Source organism: Mus musculus, chromosome 8, assembly GCF_000001635.26.
Source record: "Mus musculus strain C57BL/6J chromosome 8, GRCm38.p6 C57BL/6J".
Classification (NCBI taxonomy): Eukaryota; Metazoa; Chordata; class Mammalia; order Rodentia; family Muridae; genus Mus; species Mus musculus.
The window spans coordinates 21,133,420-21,147,726 of NC_000074.6; the positions used below are offsets into that span (position 1 = coordinate 21,133,420).

At 40.8% G+C, this 14,307-nt stretch overlaps 1 protein-coding gene across 1 annotated transcript; it reads left to right on the forward strand.

Annotated features, from left to right (window-relative positions):
• The first annotated feature begins 1,230 nt into the window (after positions 1–1,230).
• Positions 1,231–2,179, forward strand: Defa30 (defensin, alpha, 30). Its single transcript, NM_001177485.1, has 2 exons — positions 1,231–1,415; positions 1,975–2,179. The coding sequence occupies exons 1-2, from the start codon at positions 1,244–1,246 to the stop codon at positions 2,082–2,084; spliced, it is 282 nt and encodes a 93-aa protein (NP_001170956.1). The 5' UTR covers positions 1,231–1,243; the 3' UTR covers positions 2,085–2,179.
• Positions 2,180–14,307: the final 12,128 nt, after the last annotated feature.

Consider the following 14,307-nt stretch of genomic DNA (forward strand, 5'->3'; position numbering starts at 1 on the left):
CCAAATCCCTCCTGAGTCTCAGTGGTCAGACTGCTATCTGCAGGCAAGCTCTCCTCTTGCAGAAAAGATGCACAGAGGTCTGGAGCTCAGTTCTGCCTCCTGGCTGAAGATCAAGGCAGGAAAGTTGGCCTGTCCCAGAAGCTATGTTGCTTCTGCTGTCTGTGAACACTCCTGGGCAGATTGGTCTCTGAGGGACCAAGGATACAAGCTTGTGAAGTTTTATATGTGTGTAAAATATATTCTTGCTGCTTAGCTAACTATCGTACTGAACTTTACATAGAAATATTTTTAAAAATAAATAGTATTAATTAACGTGTAAATATGAGCTGGCACTTGTGATAGGACAACTCCAGACAGTAACTGAAAACAGCAGGAAGTTCTGTACCTTTTGTTGTTCAAGTAGTGTGAGAAATGGGATGAAACACATAGAGAACAGTGGTCATGTATGACGAGATGACACTTCTTAAGATTGGGTACGACCTTATGACCCTCTCTATGTTGTGGATGTCATTTCCTGTAGATCAGTATTCATTTTCTGAAAATAAAAACATTGCAGAATCTCAAGCATGTGGAATGACGCATTCCTTAAGGGTCCTAAGTATGGAGATTCTCTTGGACCACACTCTTGTGCTATGTGTTCTGACAACTTGGCTTCTACAGAACAACTCACTCTAGCTTCGTTCTTACAAACTCTGTCTCTTAAATGCAATTCACTAGGGGCACAATGAGGCCATCTTACTTTCTCTATAGTGGCCTCAAGTAGGGGGTTCACAATGTTACCCCTCAGGAGGATGATTGATACCTGAATCATGCAAAGAACAGACTCTACAGTCTACCTGGTCAAGGTCTGATCCACACTTTCTGAGAAGTACAGGCTCCAAGTCCAGAACATAAAAATCCTTTGTTTCTTGAGCTTATCAAATTAGGCAGTGACCAGCTGTTTTCTTCTCTGACAAATGAGAGGTAAATGCTCAAGCAGATGGGAAATGGGAGAAGACCGCAGGGCCCCTTCACCTTTATCAGTGGGAGGGTTTTGTCACAGAACACACAGTGCAACACAATGATGGTAGCCTTGAGGACAAAGGAACATCAAAGGGAACTGGAGGGTAACACCCTTTCGAACTTCCCAGCAAAGTCTGCCTTCTCTAGTTGTAGCCCTTTCACTGTCCTATAAAGGCAGGCTGGATATTCACTCTCCACACATTGAGCTCCTACTCACCAATCCTCCAGGTGTCTCCCAGCCATGAAGACACTAATCCTCCTCTCTGCCCTCGTCCTGCTGGCCTTCCAGGTCCAGGCTGATCCTATCCAAAACACAGATGAAGAGACTAAAACTGAGGAGCAGCCAGGGGAAGAGGACCAGGCTGTGTCTGTCTCTTTTGGAGACCCAGAAGGCTCTTCTCTTCAAGAGGAATGTGAGTATTGGTGTCCAGTGTGATGGATGCTTGCATTCTGCTGAGGGAGGGATGAAGATTCTACCTAGAATCCTGGTAGAGTAATATGTCTCTCTGGCAATATTATTTTAATTACTTTTATATTCATAACAGTAACAGTGACAGGAAAGCAACTCTAATTGAGTATCTTTCTCGTAAGGTTTTACTGTAAAATGATATACATGGGAATTTCAACACTCACAGAACTCCAATACTCTGATTAGAAGCTTATAGAACAGGATTAGTCTTGGGTATTAGTAGAAATCTTTCTTTGTGTAAAGCAACAGTGAATCAATTTCAAAGTATACTAAAGTGTCTACATCATGACAAAAGGAACACAGAAATTAAAGACACCTCAGAATGGCTCTCAAGTGCATGACCAACACCCCTGAAGTGTGTTATTGGTGGAGTTAACTTTGCTGAAGGCTGTATTGTGGCCAAAACAGCACAGTCATGCTGTATCACAGATCCCCATAGGATCACATACTATTACATGCTGCCAACCTCAAATCTGAATGCCTGATTCTTTTTGTGTCTCCAGCGTTGAGAGATCTGGTATGCTATTGTAGAGCAAGAGGCTGCAAAGGAAGAGAACGCATGAATGGGACCTGCAGTAAGGGTCATTTAATGTACATGCTCTGCTGTCGCTGAACATGGAGACCACAGAGAACAAGATGACCATGAGTACTGAGGCCACTGACGCTGGTGCCTGATGACCACTTCTCAATAAATTGCTTGCAATATGCTTCCTGTGTGTTCACATTCTTTCAATGTATGGGACAAGGCTCAGTCAAGGCTCTGTATATAAAGTACCACAACCTTCAAGGAAACCTTTGCAGATGAGTGAATACTATAATTTTTTACTTGCAAGATACCGGCTCCAATTAATATCAATTTAAGGATAACTCCAGGTTCAGACATAAAATGAATAGAAAGTTCAGAATGCTCATGATCCACACATATGCTGCTCCTGACTTTTGACTCTGCCTTTAGGTAGTCTTGACTCACTCTCAAAAGACATTGCCTATATGGTAAGAAAAACTAACACTTTGGGTTTCAGGTTTACAGAGTTCTAAAAGGATTTTTTTGAAAGCTACAGTGACCTTAAAAAGTGTGTAAGTTTTAATGAACCAGACCTGAATTATGGCTTATAAACCAAGGGTTACATTTGGCTCTGTGGAGACAAATTTTATCAATATTAAAAAAAGTTAGTCAGAGCAGAATTGGTAGGATGAAAAGCAGAACATCCCACACTATGATCTGCATGTAATCTGTAGTGTCCAAAGCCGTATAGGACAAAATACAGTTTCTATACAGAAAACGTCTTTATATACAGAAAGTGTACATGTCTAATGACTGCAGTGTGCTCTACAAGATACACTCAAGTGACTTACCCTGCAGCTTTGAAGGGTTTAATGCAGCATGGAAGAGATATGCCAGATAAATAAAGAAGTTGGTAGGCAGTTGTTGAAGCAGTGAACTCCAGTCATGGTACAGGGTGCTAAGAGTCAGACTCTGAATCATCACACACTCCTTCAGGGAAAACCATGTCCTGAATGAAAGGACAATAGTTGTGGTGACCTCCAGATTGCAAGTTCTAGTAGCACAGATGGTGTGGGTTCACATAAAATATATTTGTGGGCATTCAATAGTGATGGAACCATGCTAGGCGAATTGAATACCCTTTCACACTTTGAGGAAGAAAGCATGCTTAGGAGTATCTTACTTGGCCGATTATAGCAACCATGGCAGAGACTAGCTCCACTGATAGAACTAGAAAAGAAAGCCATTACCACTCTTTTTGCCTCAAATATTACAGAATTCCAATTAGAAGATTCAAAACAGAAGGCAGTTATCATAGTCCACATGACATTTTAGTCTTTTAATAAGTCACTGGTGACCTGAGCAAAATAAATTTAACAATTAAGTCAATATGGGTCATCCCTCTGAAATGTAATTATCTGAGGATGTAGGTCCTCTGTTTCTAGGAACAGTGAGCATAACTCCAGTAAGTGTCAATCAACAAACACATGACACAGTCACACTGGTCAACCTCTCTACTAAAGTAATCCAAGGACTCTCCTCTAGTTCACTTGACTAAAAGTCTGTCTAGTCTTTGTCTCCAGAGTTTATTCAACACTTCTCCCTGTTGCAAAATCTTGACCCTGGTTGCAATAAGATCAAGTATTCTTTCTTGCCCATTTACAATTTGGGGAGAATTTTTCTTTTAAATGCAAGGTTTCATGCTGCAGACCCTCTGGGTCCCATTCTCTGCTTGGAACTGGTCTCTGGTCACAGGTGGACAAGGAGTTGGAGGGAATGAGAGACAGACCTACATGTGATATTGTGTAGAATCTGAATGTAATTTGTCAAATTGAGCATCAAACTTTTTTTTCCATTTTTTATTAGGTATTTAGCTCATTTACATTTCCAATGCTATAAAAAAAAGTCCCCCATACCCACCCAACCCCACTCCCCTAACCACCCACTCCCCGTTTTTGGCCCTGGCATTCCCCTGTACTGGGGCATATAAAGTTTGAATGTCCAATGGGCCTCTCTTTCCAGTGATGGCCGACTAGTCCATCTTTTGATACATATGCAGCTAGAGTCAAGAGCTCCGGGTACTGGTTAGTTCATAATGTTGTTCCACCTATAGGGTTGCAGATCCCTTTAGCTCCTTGGGTACTTTCTCTAGCTCCTCCATTGGGAGCCCTGTGATCCATCCAATTAGCTGACTGCGAGCAACCACTTCTGTGTTTGTTAGGCCCCGGCATAGTCTCACAAGAGACAGCTACATCTGGGTCCTTTCGATAAAATCTTGCTAGTGTATGCAATGGTTTCAGCATTTGGATGCTGGTTATGGGGTGGATCCCTGGATATGGCAGTCTCAACATGGTCCATCCTTTCGTCTCAGCTCCAAACTTTGTCTCTGTAACTCCTTCCATGGGTGTTTTGTTCCCACTTCTAAGGAGGGGCATAGTGTCCACACTTCAGTCTTCATTTTTCTTGAGTTTCATGTGCTTAGCAAATTGTATCTTATATCTTGGGTATCCTAGGTTTTGGGCTAATATCCACTTACCAGTGAGTACATATTGTGAGAGTTCCTTTGTGAATGTGTTACCTCACTCAGGATGAAGCCCTCCAGGTCCATCCATTTGGCTAGGAATTTCATAAATTCATTCTTTTTAATAGCTGAGTAGTACTCCATTGTGTAGATGTACCACATTTTCTGTATCCATTCCTCAGTAGAGGGGCATCTGGGTTCTTTCCAGCTTCTGGCTATTATAAATAAGGCTGCTATGAACATAGTGGAGCATGTGTCCTTCTTACCAGTTGGGGCATCTTCTGGATATATGCCCAGGAGAGGTATTGCTGGATCCTCCAGTAGTACTATGTCTAATTTTCTGAGGAACCGCCAGACTGTTTTCCAGAGTGGTTGTACAAGCCTGCAATCCCACCAACAATGGAGGAGTATTCCTCTTTCTCCACTTCCTCACCAGCATCTGCTGTCAACTGGATTTTTGATCTTAGCCATTCTGATTGGTGTGAGGTGGAATCTCAGGGTTGCTTTGATTTGCATTTCCCTGATGATTAAGGATGTTGAACATTTTTTCAGGTGCTTCTCTGCCATTCGGTATTCCTCAGGTGAGAATTCTTTGTTCAGGTCTGAGCCCCATTTTTAATGGGGTTATTTGATTTTCTTGAGTCCACCTTCTTGAGTTCTTTATATATGTTGGATATTAGTCCCCTATCTGATTTAGGATAGGTAAAAATCCTTTCCCAAACTGTTGGTGGTCTTTTTGTCTTATTGACAGTGTCTTTAGCCTTGCAGAAACTTTGGAGTTTCATTAGGTCCCATTTGTCAATTCTCGATCTTACAGCACAAGCCATTGCTGTTCTGTTCAGGAATTTTTCCACTGTGACCATACCTTCAAGGCTTTTCCACACTTTCTCCTCTATAAGTTTCAGTGTCACTGGTTTTATGTGAAGTTCCTTGATCCACTTAGATTTTACCTTAGTACAAGGAGATAAATATGGATCGATTCGCATTCTTCTACATGATAACAACCAGTTGTGCCAGCACCAATTGTTGAAAATGCTGTCTTTCTTCCACTGGATGGTTTTAGATCCCTTGTCGAAGATCAAGTGACCATAGGTGTGTGGGTTCATTTCTGGGTCTTCAATTCTATTCCATTGGTCTACTTGTCTGTCTCTATACCAGTACCATGCAGCTTTTATCACAATTGCTCTATAGTAAAGCTTTAGGTCAGGCATGGTGATTCCACCAGAGGTTCTTTTATCCTTGAGAAGAGTTTTTGCTATCCTAGGTTTTTTGTTATTCCAGATGAATTTGCAAATTGCTCCTTCTAATTCGTTGAAGAGTTGAGTTGGAATTTTGATAGGGATTGCATTGAATCTGTAGATTGCTTTTGACAAGATAGCCATTTTTACAATGTTGAACGGGCCATCCATGAGCATGGGAGATCTTTCCATCTTCTGAGATCTTCTTTAATTTCTTTCTTCAGAGACTTGAAGTTTTTATCATACAGATCTTTCACTTCCTTAGTTAGAGTCACGCCAAGATATTTTATATTATTTGTGACTATTGAGAAGGGTGTTGTTTCCCTAATTTCTTTCTCAGCCTGTTTATTCTTTGTGTAGAGAAAGGCCATTGACTTGTTTGAGTTTATTTTATATCCAGCTACTTCACCGAAGCTGTTTATCAGGTTTATGAGTTCTCTGGTGGAATTTTAGGGTCATTTATATATACTATCATATCATCTGCAAAAAGTGATATTTTGACTTCCTCTTTTCCAATTTGTATCCCCTTGATCTCCTTTTGTTGTCGAATTGCTCTGGCTAATACTTCAAGTACTATGTTGAAAAGGTAGGGAGAAAGTGGGTAGCCTTGTCTAGTCCCTGATTTTAGTGGGATTGCTTCCAGCTTCTCTCCATTCACTTTGATGTTGGCTACTGGTTTGCTGTAGATTGCTTTTACCATGTTTAGGTATGGGCCTTGAATTCCTGATCTTTCCAAGACTTTTATCATGAATGGGTGTTGGATCCTGTCAAATGCTTTTTCTGCATCTAACGAGATGATCATGTGGTTTTTGTCTTTGAGTTTGTTCATATAATGGCTTACATTGATGGATTTTAGTATATTAAACCATCCCTGCATTCCTGGAATAAAACCTACTTGGTCAGCATGGATGATTGCTTTAATGTGTTCTTGGATTCGGTTAGCGAGAATTTTATTGAGGATTTTTGCATCGATATTCATAAAAGAAATTGGTCTGAAGTTCTCTATCTTTGTTGGATCTTTCTGTGGTTTTGGTATCAGAGTAATAGTGGCTTCATAAAATGAGTTGGGTAGAGTACCTTCTACTTCTATTTTGTGAAATAGTTTGTGCAGAACTGGAATTAGATCTTCTTTGAAGGTCAAATAGAACTCTCCACTAAACCCGTCTGGTCCTGGACTTTTTTTGGCTGGGAGACTATTAATAACTGCTTCTATTTCTTTAGGGGATATGGGACTGTTTAGATGGTCAACTTGATCCTGATTCAACTTTGGTACCTGGTATCTGTCCAGAAATTTGTCCATTTCGTCCAGGTTTTCCAGTTTTGTTGAGTATAGCCATTTGTAGAAGGATCTGATGGTGTTTTCTATTTCTTCAGGATCTGTTGTTATGTCTCTCTTTTCATTTCTGATTTTGTTAATTAGGATTTTGTCCCTGTGCCCTCTAGTCAGTCTAGCTAAGGGTCTATCTATATTGTTGATTTTCTCAAAGAACCAACTCCTCCTTTGTTTAATTCTTTGAATAGTTCTTCTTCTTTCCACTTGGTTGATTTCACCCCTGGGTTTGATTATTTCCTGTCATCTACTCCTCTTGGGTGAATTTGCTTCCTTTTTTTCTAGAGCTTTTAGATGTGTTTTCAAGCTGCTAGTATGTGCTCTCTCCTGTTTTTTCTTGGAGGCACTCAGAGCCATGAGTTTCCCTTTTAGAAATGCTTTCATTGTGTCCCAAAGGTTTGGGAACGTTGTGGCTTCATTTTCATTAAACTCTAAAAAGTCTTTAATTTCTTTCTTTATTCCTTCCTTGACCAAGGTATCATTGAGAAGAATGTTGTTCAGTTTCCACGTGAATGTTGGCTTTCCATTATTTATGTTGTTATTGAAGATCAGTCTTAGGCCATGGTGGTCTGATAGGATACATGGGACAATTTCAATATTTTTGTATCTGTTGAGGCCTGTTTTGTGACCAATTATATGGTCAATTTTGGAGAAGGTCCCGTGAGGTGCTGAGAAGAAGGTATATCCTTTTGTTTTAGGATAAAATGTTCTGTAGATATCTGTCAGGTACATTTGTTTCATAACTTGTGTTAGTTTCACTGTGTCCCTGTTTGGTTTCTGTTTCCATGATCTGTCCATTGATGAAAGTGGTGTGTTGAAGTCTCCCACTATTATTGTCTGAGGTGCAATGTGTGCTCTGAGCTTTACTAAAGTGTCTTTATTGAATGTGGCTGCCCTTGCATTTGGAGCGTAGATATTCAGAATTGAGAGTTCCTCTTGGAGGATTTTACCTTTGATGAGTATGAAGTGTCCCTCCTTGTCTTTTTTGATAACTTTGGGTTGGACGACGATTTTATCCAATATTAGAATGGCTACTCCAGCTTGTTTCTTCAGACCATTTGCTTGGAAAATTGTTTTCCAGCCTTTCACTCTGAGGTAGTGTCTGTCTTTTTCCCTGAGATGGGTTTCCTGTAAGCAGCAGAATGTTGGGTCCTGTTTGTGTAGCCAGTCTGTTAGTCTATGTCTTTTTATTGGGGAATTGAGTCCATTGATATTAAGAGATATTAAGGAAAAGTAATTGTTGCTTCCTTTTATTTTTGTTGTTAGAGTTGGCATTCTGTTCTTGTGGCTGTTTTTCTTTTGGTTTGTTGAGGGATTACTTTCTTGCTTGTTCTAGGGCGTGATTTCCGTCCTTGTATTGCTTCTTTTCTGTTATTATCCTTTGAAGGACTGGATTCGTGGAAAGATAATGTGTGAATTTGGTTTTGTCGTGGAATACTTTGGTTTCTACATCTATGGTAATTGAGAGTTTGGCTGGGTATAGTAGCCTGGGCTGGCATTTGTGTTCTCTTAGTGTCTGTATAACATCTGTCCAGGCTCTTCTGGCTTTCATAGTCTCTGGTGAAAAGTCTGGTGTAAATCTGATAGGCCTTCCTTTATATGTTACTTGACCTTTCTCCCTTACTGCTTTTAATATTCTATCTTTATTTAGTGCATTTGTTGTTCTGATTATTATGTGTCGGGAGGAATTTCTTTTCTGGTCCAGTCTATTTGGAGTTCTGTAGGCTTCTTGTATGATCATGGGCATCTCTTTCTTTATGTTTGGGAAGTTTTCTTCTATTATTTTGTTGAAGATATTAGCTGGCCCTTTAAGTTGAAAATCTTCATTCCCATCAACTCCTATTATCCGTAGGTTTGGTCTTCTCATTGTGTCCTGGATTTCCTGGATGTTTTGAGTTAGGATCCTTTTGCATTTTGTATTTTCTTTGACTGTTGTGTCGATGTTCTCTATGGAATCTTCTGCACCTGAGATTCTCTCTTCCATTTCTTGTATTCTGTTGCTGATGCTCGCATCTATGGTTCCAGATCTCTTTCCTAGGGTTTCTATCTCCAGTGTTGCCTCGCTTTGGGTTTTCTTTATTGTGTCTACTTCCCTTTTTAGTTCTAGTATGGTTTTGTTCATTTCCATCACCTGTTTGGATGTTTTCCTGTTTTTCTTTAAGGACTTCTCTCTGCTTGGTTGTGTTTTTCTACTTTTCTTTAAGGGCCTATAACTCTTTAGCAGTGCTCTCCTGTAATTCTTTAAGTGACTTATGAACGTCCTTCTTGATGTCCTCTATCATCATCATGAGAAATGTTTTTAAATCTGGGTCTAGATTTTCGGTTGTGTTGGGGTGCCCAGGACTAGGTGGGCTTGGAGTGCTGTGTTCTGATGATGGTGAGTGGTCTTGATTTCTGTTAGTAGGATTCTTATATTTGTCTTTCGCCATCTGGTAATCTCTGAAGCTAGCTGTTATAGTTGTCTCTGGTAAGAGCTTGTTCTTCAGGTGACTCTGTTAGCCTCTATAAGCAGACCACGGAGGCTAGCTCTCTCCTTAGTTTCAGTGGGCAGAGTATTCTCTGCAGGCAAGCTCTCTTCTTGCAGGGAAGGTAGCCAGATATTTAATGTTCGAACCTGCCTCCTGGCAGAAGTTGTGTTCCACTCACTAGAGTCTTAGGATCCCGTGGGGAATCCTGTGTGGGCCCTTGCGGGTGTCGTGCGACTCCGCTGGCAAGGTACCCCGGTGCTCGAGTGGGGCGGAAGGGACTTGTGCCCCAGGTCAGGCCCGGGTAGTCTGCTTCCCTATCTCCCGCAGTCTCAGGTTCCGCGTGATTGGATTGGGGCAGACACTGTGTTCCACTCACCAGAGGTCTTAGGATCCCGTGGGGAATCCTGTGTGGGCCCTTGCGGGTGTCGTGCGACTCCGCTGGCAAGGTACCCCGGTGCTCGAGTGGGGCGGAAGGGACTTGTGCCCCAGCTAGCATCAAACTTTTTATACAGAAAAAAATAGGGAAGTTAAGTTACATATCAGCAAGGTATGAATGAGGTTACAGGATGCTTAATGACTCTTACACTAAACAGAGAATGTAAACATAAAGACTGGCAGGAACTGGGTAATAAAACAACTGAGACAAAGTCAGCTCTATCTAAGGTCAGCTATAGTCTTAGAAGCCAGGTGTGAGGTCTTTACACTCCTAGGGGAAGGGCTTTCACACCCAAGTTATGTTCTAATTAGGGAGTTCCGCTCTAGCTAACCATCTCATGAATAATGCAACTCTAAAACCACAGTCTAATCTACTTCCTAAGCCATTGTAAATTCCTGTATATGGCAGCGACTTGGCTTTTATTCTGATAGTGTGGGGGGACATTCTACTAATAAGTCATGTACTCTGCCATACATAACTATAATAAGAATTCTAAACTTACTTTGATAAGCTTGCCCTGAGATTTCTAACTCTATGTAGTAGATAGTAAAGCCTGATTTCTTTCACTATCTCTCTTACAATACTAGAGGCAATTCAAAATGTCACTGAATAGACAACATTCTTACTGAATTCCAAGCCCAGGGTCGGTGAAAGCCAGGAAGCAAAGTTCTATTTTGCTTAGATATTTGGCAAGTCATTGCTTGGAGGCACCTATAACAAAACAATACGGAAAGGAAGCACACAGATCCATTCACAAGGACAAAATTGGAGCATAGGTGCTATGGAATGCTACAGTTCCAGGAGACAAAGTCTCCGTGAAAGTCTTTGCCTCAGGACTGCAACCAGGCTTTTGGCCTGGCATGCATGTCACTACTGGAGTGTGTGTGGCAGTTTCATTATTTTTAACCTGACCTACTATAGTGGTGATAATTCTATATGCTTATTTGAAAGAGTTTATGCAGATATGTGCACATTGTGAATTGATTAAGTTCAATAAGTATCATATCTGTCCCCACAGGTATTTATAATTTTTTTATGGTGAAACACTTAAATTCTATGGTAATAACTGTTATGAAATACATTGCCAAAATCTAGTAGCAAGTACTGTATTCTCACCTGCCATCACATTGCTTTTTATTTGGATATGTGAGAACACATTGTCCTGCACTTTGTGTGTCTGTATATGTGTGTCTGTATAATACACAGTAAGTGTCCTCGGGTACCATCTCAGTTATTGTAAATTCTTTCTTTTTATGGTTGAGTAGTATTCCACTATGTACACACATAAACAGACGCACACACAGAGAGAGTCAGAGACAGAAACAGAGACAGTGACCCTCTCCTCACTCTCTTCAACTATCCAGCCAATGGCCACATGCCCACACACTTGCCAATGCCTAGGTTCTCCAGAGTTTGGATGTTAATCTAAAGCTCCTGGTTTGTAACCTATTCATCTGCCTTCCTGTATCCTGATGTGGAAGACTCTGGTTCTTTGAGAAGTTCCCTCAATAAAGCTGTGCTTGAGAGTCAGCTGAGTTTATATATGTGTATCACATTCTCCTTATCAACTCACATACTGATGAATATCTCTTGGCAATAATGTACAATATAGAGAGCTACAGTACACAAAGATATCTCTGCAGCATAAAGAGTTTATTTCTATTTGAAAGTTTGGTTTTCTGAACCCTTTCTACAACCAGAAACAGAATACAGGGGATTAAGAGAACATATTTTTCTTTGCTTTACCAAATTTCCTTTGACACTCAAAGTTCCTCAGCTCATTTAAGAATCTTTCAGGTTAGAGGAAAATATTCTCCAGTCTAATGTTGCCCAGATGGTCTCCTTCCCATCTTCTTAATACTTGGACACCTTAGCTGACAGTGACCCTCTCCTCACTCTCTTCAACTATCCAGCCAATGGCCACATGCCCACACACTTGCCAATGCCTAGGTTCTCCTCAGTTTGGATGTTAATCTAAAGCTCCTGGTTTGTAACCTATTCATCTGCCTTCCTGCCTCCTGATGTGGAAGACCCTGTTTCTTTGAGAAGTTCCCTCAATAAAGCTGTGCTTGAGAGTCAGCTGAGAACAATGATACACATGGTATACAAGGAACACTTGTACCCAGCTCTTTCATGACAGATGCTCTTTGTTAGCAATGATCACACACCACATGCGTGTTAATTAGAGTGTTGAATTCAGGTTCAGGAAACACCTCTGCCTCTGTATTTTCATAAAAATTCTTGAGAATCATAAAGAGGAATTCTGATTAGCAAAATTGCTTGGTTCAGAAAATAAAGTGTTGCCCTGGCTTTGTTTCTTCTTCTTTTTCTCATAGCTCTCATATAATGGCAGATAGAATAAAGGGCAGTTCTAGAAAGAATTTGTATTGGAAATCCTAGAAAAATAACAAACACTTGCTAGTTTTTCTCATGTTCTGGCAATCACCAAGACCATACAGCCCCACCCCACTACATCCCTCCCCATGGACAGAGAACTGAACCCCACTTGGGTTGCACACTAATCCTGCATATTCATTGTAGGAAACTGGATATACAAAGAATGATAAGTTGTTCATACAAGCATACCAAATAGTGCAGAATCTTATGTCACTGATCTAGGACAAGTTTACAAACTCATTATTAAGAAACTAGGTGAAAAGATGAAGTCCCGAATTCATCAATGCATTGACAAAGCATAGATTGATATTCAAACTGATCCACATAAGTCACACATTCTCTCACTGTATATGTACATGAACATGCTCTGCTCTCCTACTGCCCTGTAAGATATCATTGCCAGAAGAAGTGGATTTCAAACAACACACATAATGCGTTCTAACTCATAATTTATATTTGGACATTGGTCAGTACCATGGGCACAGAGATGAGTGGATCTCTAGTATTTAGAGAGTTTATTACAGAAAACCTCTCCAGCATGGTTGCCTAGTCGGTGCTGGTTTCAGGAAGAAGCCAAGAGCTGAGAACAGGTATGCAGAGGACACCCATCCATCCTGGCTCAGGAGGGAGGGATCATCAGCAACCTGTCTGAAGTAAGTGGGTTTTGATGGAGGATGTTTGTAAACATTAGAAACCAAAATATTTTCCCCAACGCCTCGAAGATATGGGTACAGGGAAAAAATTCCTGAATAGGACAGCAATGACTTGTGCTGTAAGATCAAGAATCGATAAATGGGACCTCATAAAATTGCAAAGTTTCTGCAAGGCAAAAGACACCATCAATAAGACAAAAAGACCACCAACAGATTGGGAAAGGATCTTTACCTATCCCAAATCTGATAGGGGACTAATATCCAACATGTATAAAGAACTCAAGAAGGTGGACTCAAGAAAATCAAATAACCCCATTAAAAAATGGGGCTAAGAGCTGAACAAAGAATTCTCACCTGAGGAATACCTAATGGCAGAGAAGCACCTGAAAAAATGCTCAACATCCTTAATCATCAGGGAAATGCAAATTAAAACAGCCCTGAGATTCCACCTCACACCAGTCAGAATGGCTAAGATCAAAAATTCAGGTGACAGCAGATGCTGTCAAGTAAGTGGAGAAAGAGGAACCCTCCTCCATTGTTGGTGGGATTGCAAGCGTGTACAACCACTCTGGAAAATAGTCTGGCAGTTCCTCAGAAAATTGGACATAGTACTACTGAAGGATCCCGCAATACCTCTCGTGGGCATATATCCAGATGTTCCAACCAGTAAGAAGGACACATGCTCCACTATGTTCATAGCAGCCTTATTTATAATAGCCAGAAACTGAAAAGAACCCAGATGTCCCTCAACAGAGGAATGGATACAGAAAATGTGGTACATTTACACAATGGAGTACTACTCAGCTAATAAAAAGAATGAATTTATGAAATTTCTAGGCAAATGGATTGATCTGGAAGGCATCATCCTGAGTGAGGTAACCCAATCACAAAGGAACTCACACAATATGTACTCATTGATAAGTGGATATTAGCCCAGAAACTTAGGATACCCAAGATATAAGATATAATTTGCTAAACGCATGAAACTCAAGAAGAACTAAGACCAAAGTGTGGACATGTTGCCCCTTCTTAGAATTGGGAACAAAACACTGATGGAAGGAGATACAGAGACAAAATTTGGAGCTGTGACGAAAGGATGGACCATCTAGTGATTGCCATATCCAGGGATCCATCCCATAATCAGCTTCCAAACGCTGACACCATTGCATACACTAGCAAGATTTTGCTGAAAGGACCCAGATATAGCTGTCTCTTGTGAGACAATGCCGGGGCCTAGCAAACACAGAAGTGGATGCTCACAGTCAGCTATTGGATGGATCACAGGGCC

What these genes read in the sequence shown, in the direction of transcription:
- Defa30 (NM_001177485.1), top strand. Translation starts at nt 1,244, where the DNA reads ATGAAGACACTAATCCTCCTCTCTGCCCTCGTCCTGCTGGCCTTCCAG. An exon ending in CTCTTCTCTTCAAGAGGAAT is followed by an intron (nt 1,416 to 1,974) that starts GTGAGTATTGGT and finishes TTGTGTCTCCAG; the next exon opens with CGTTGAGAGATCTGGTATGC.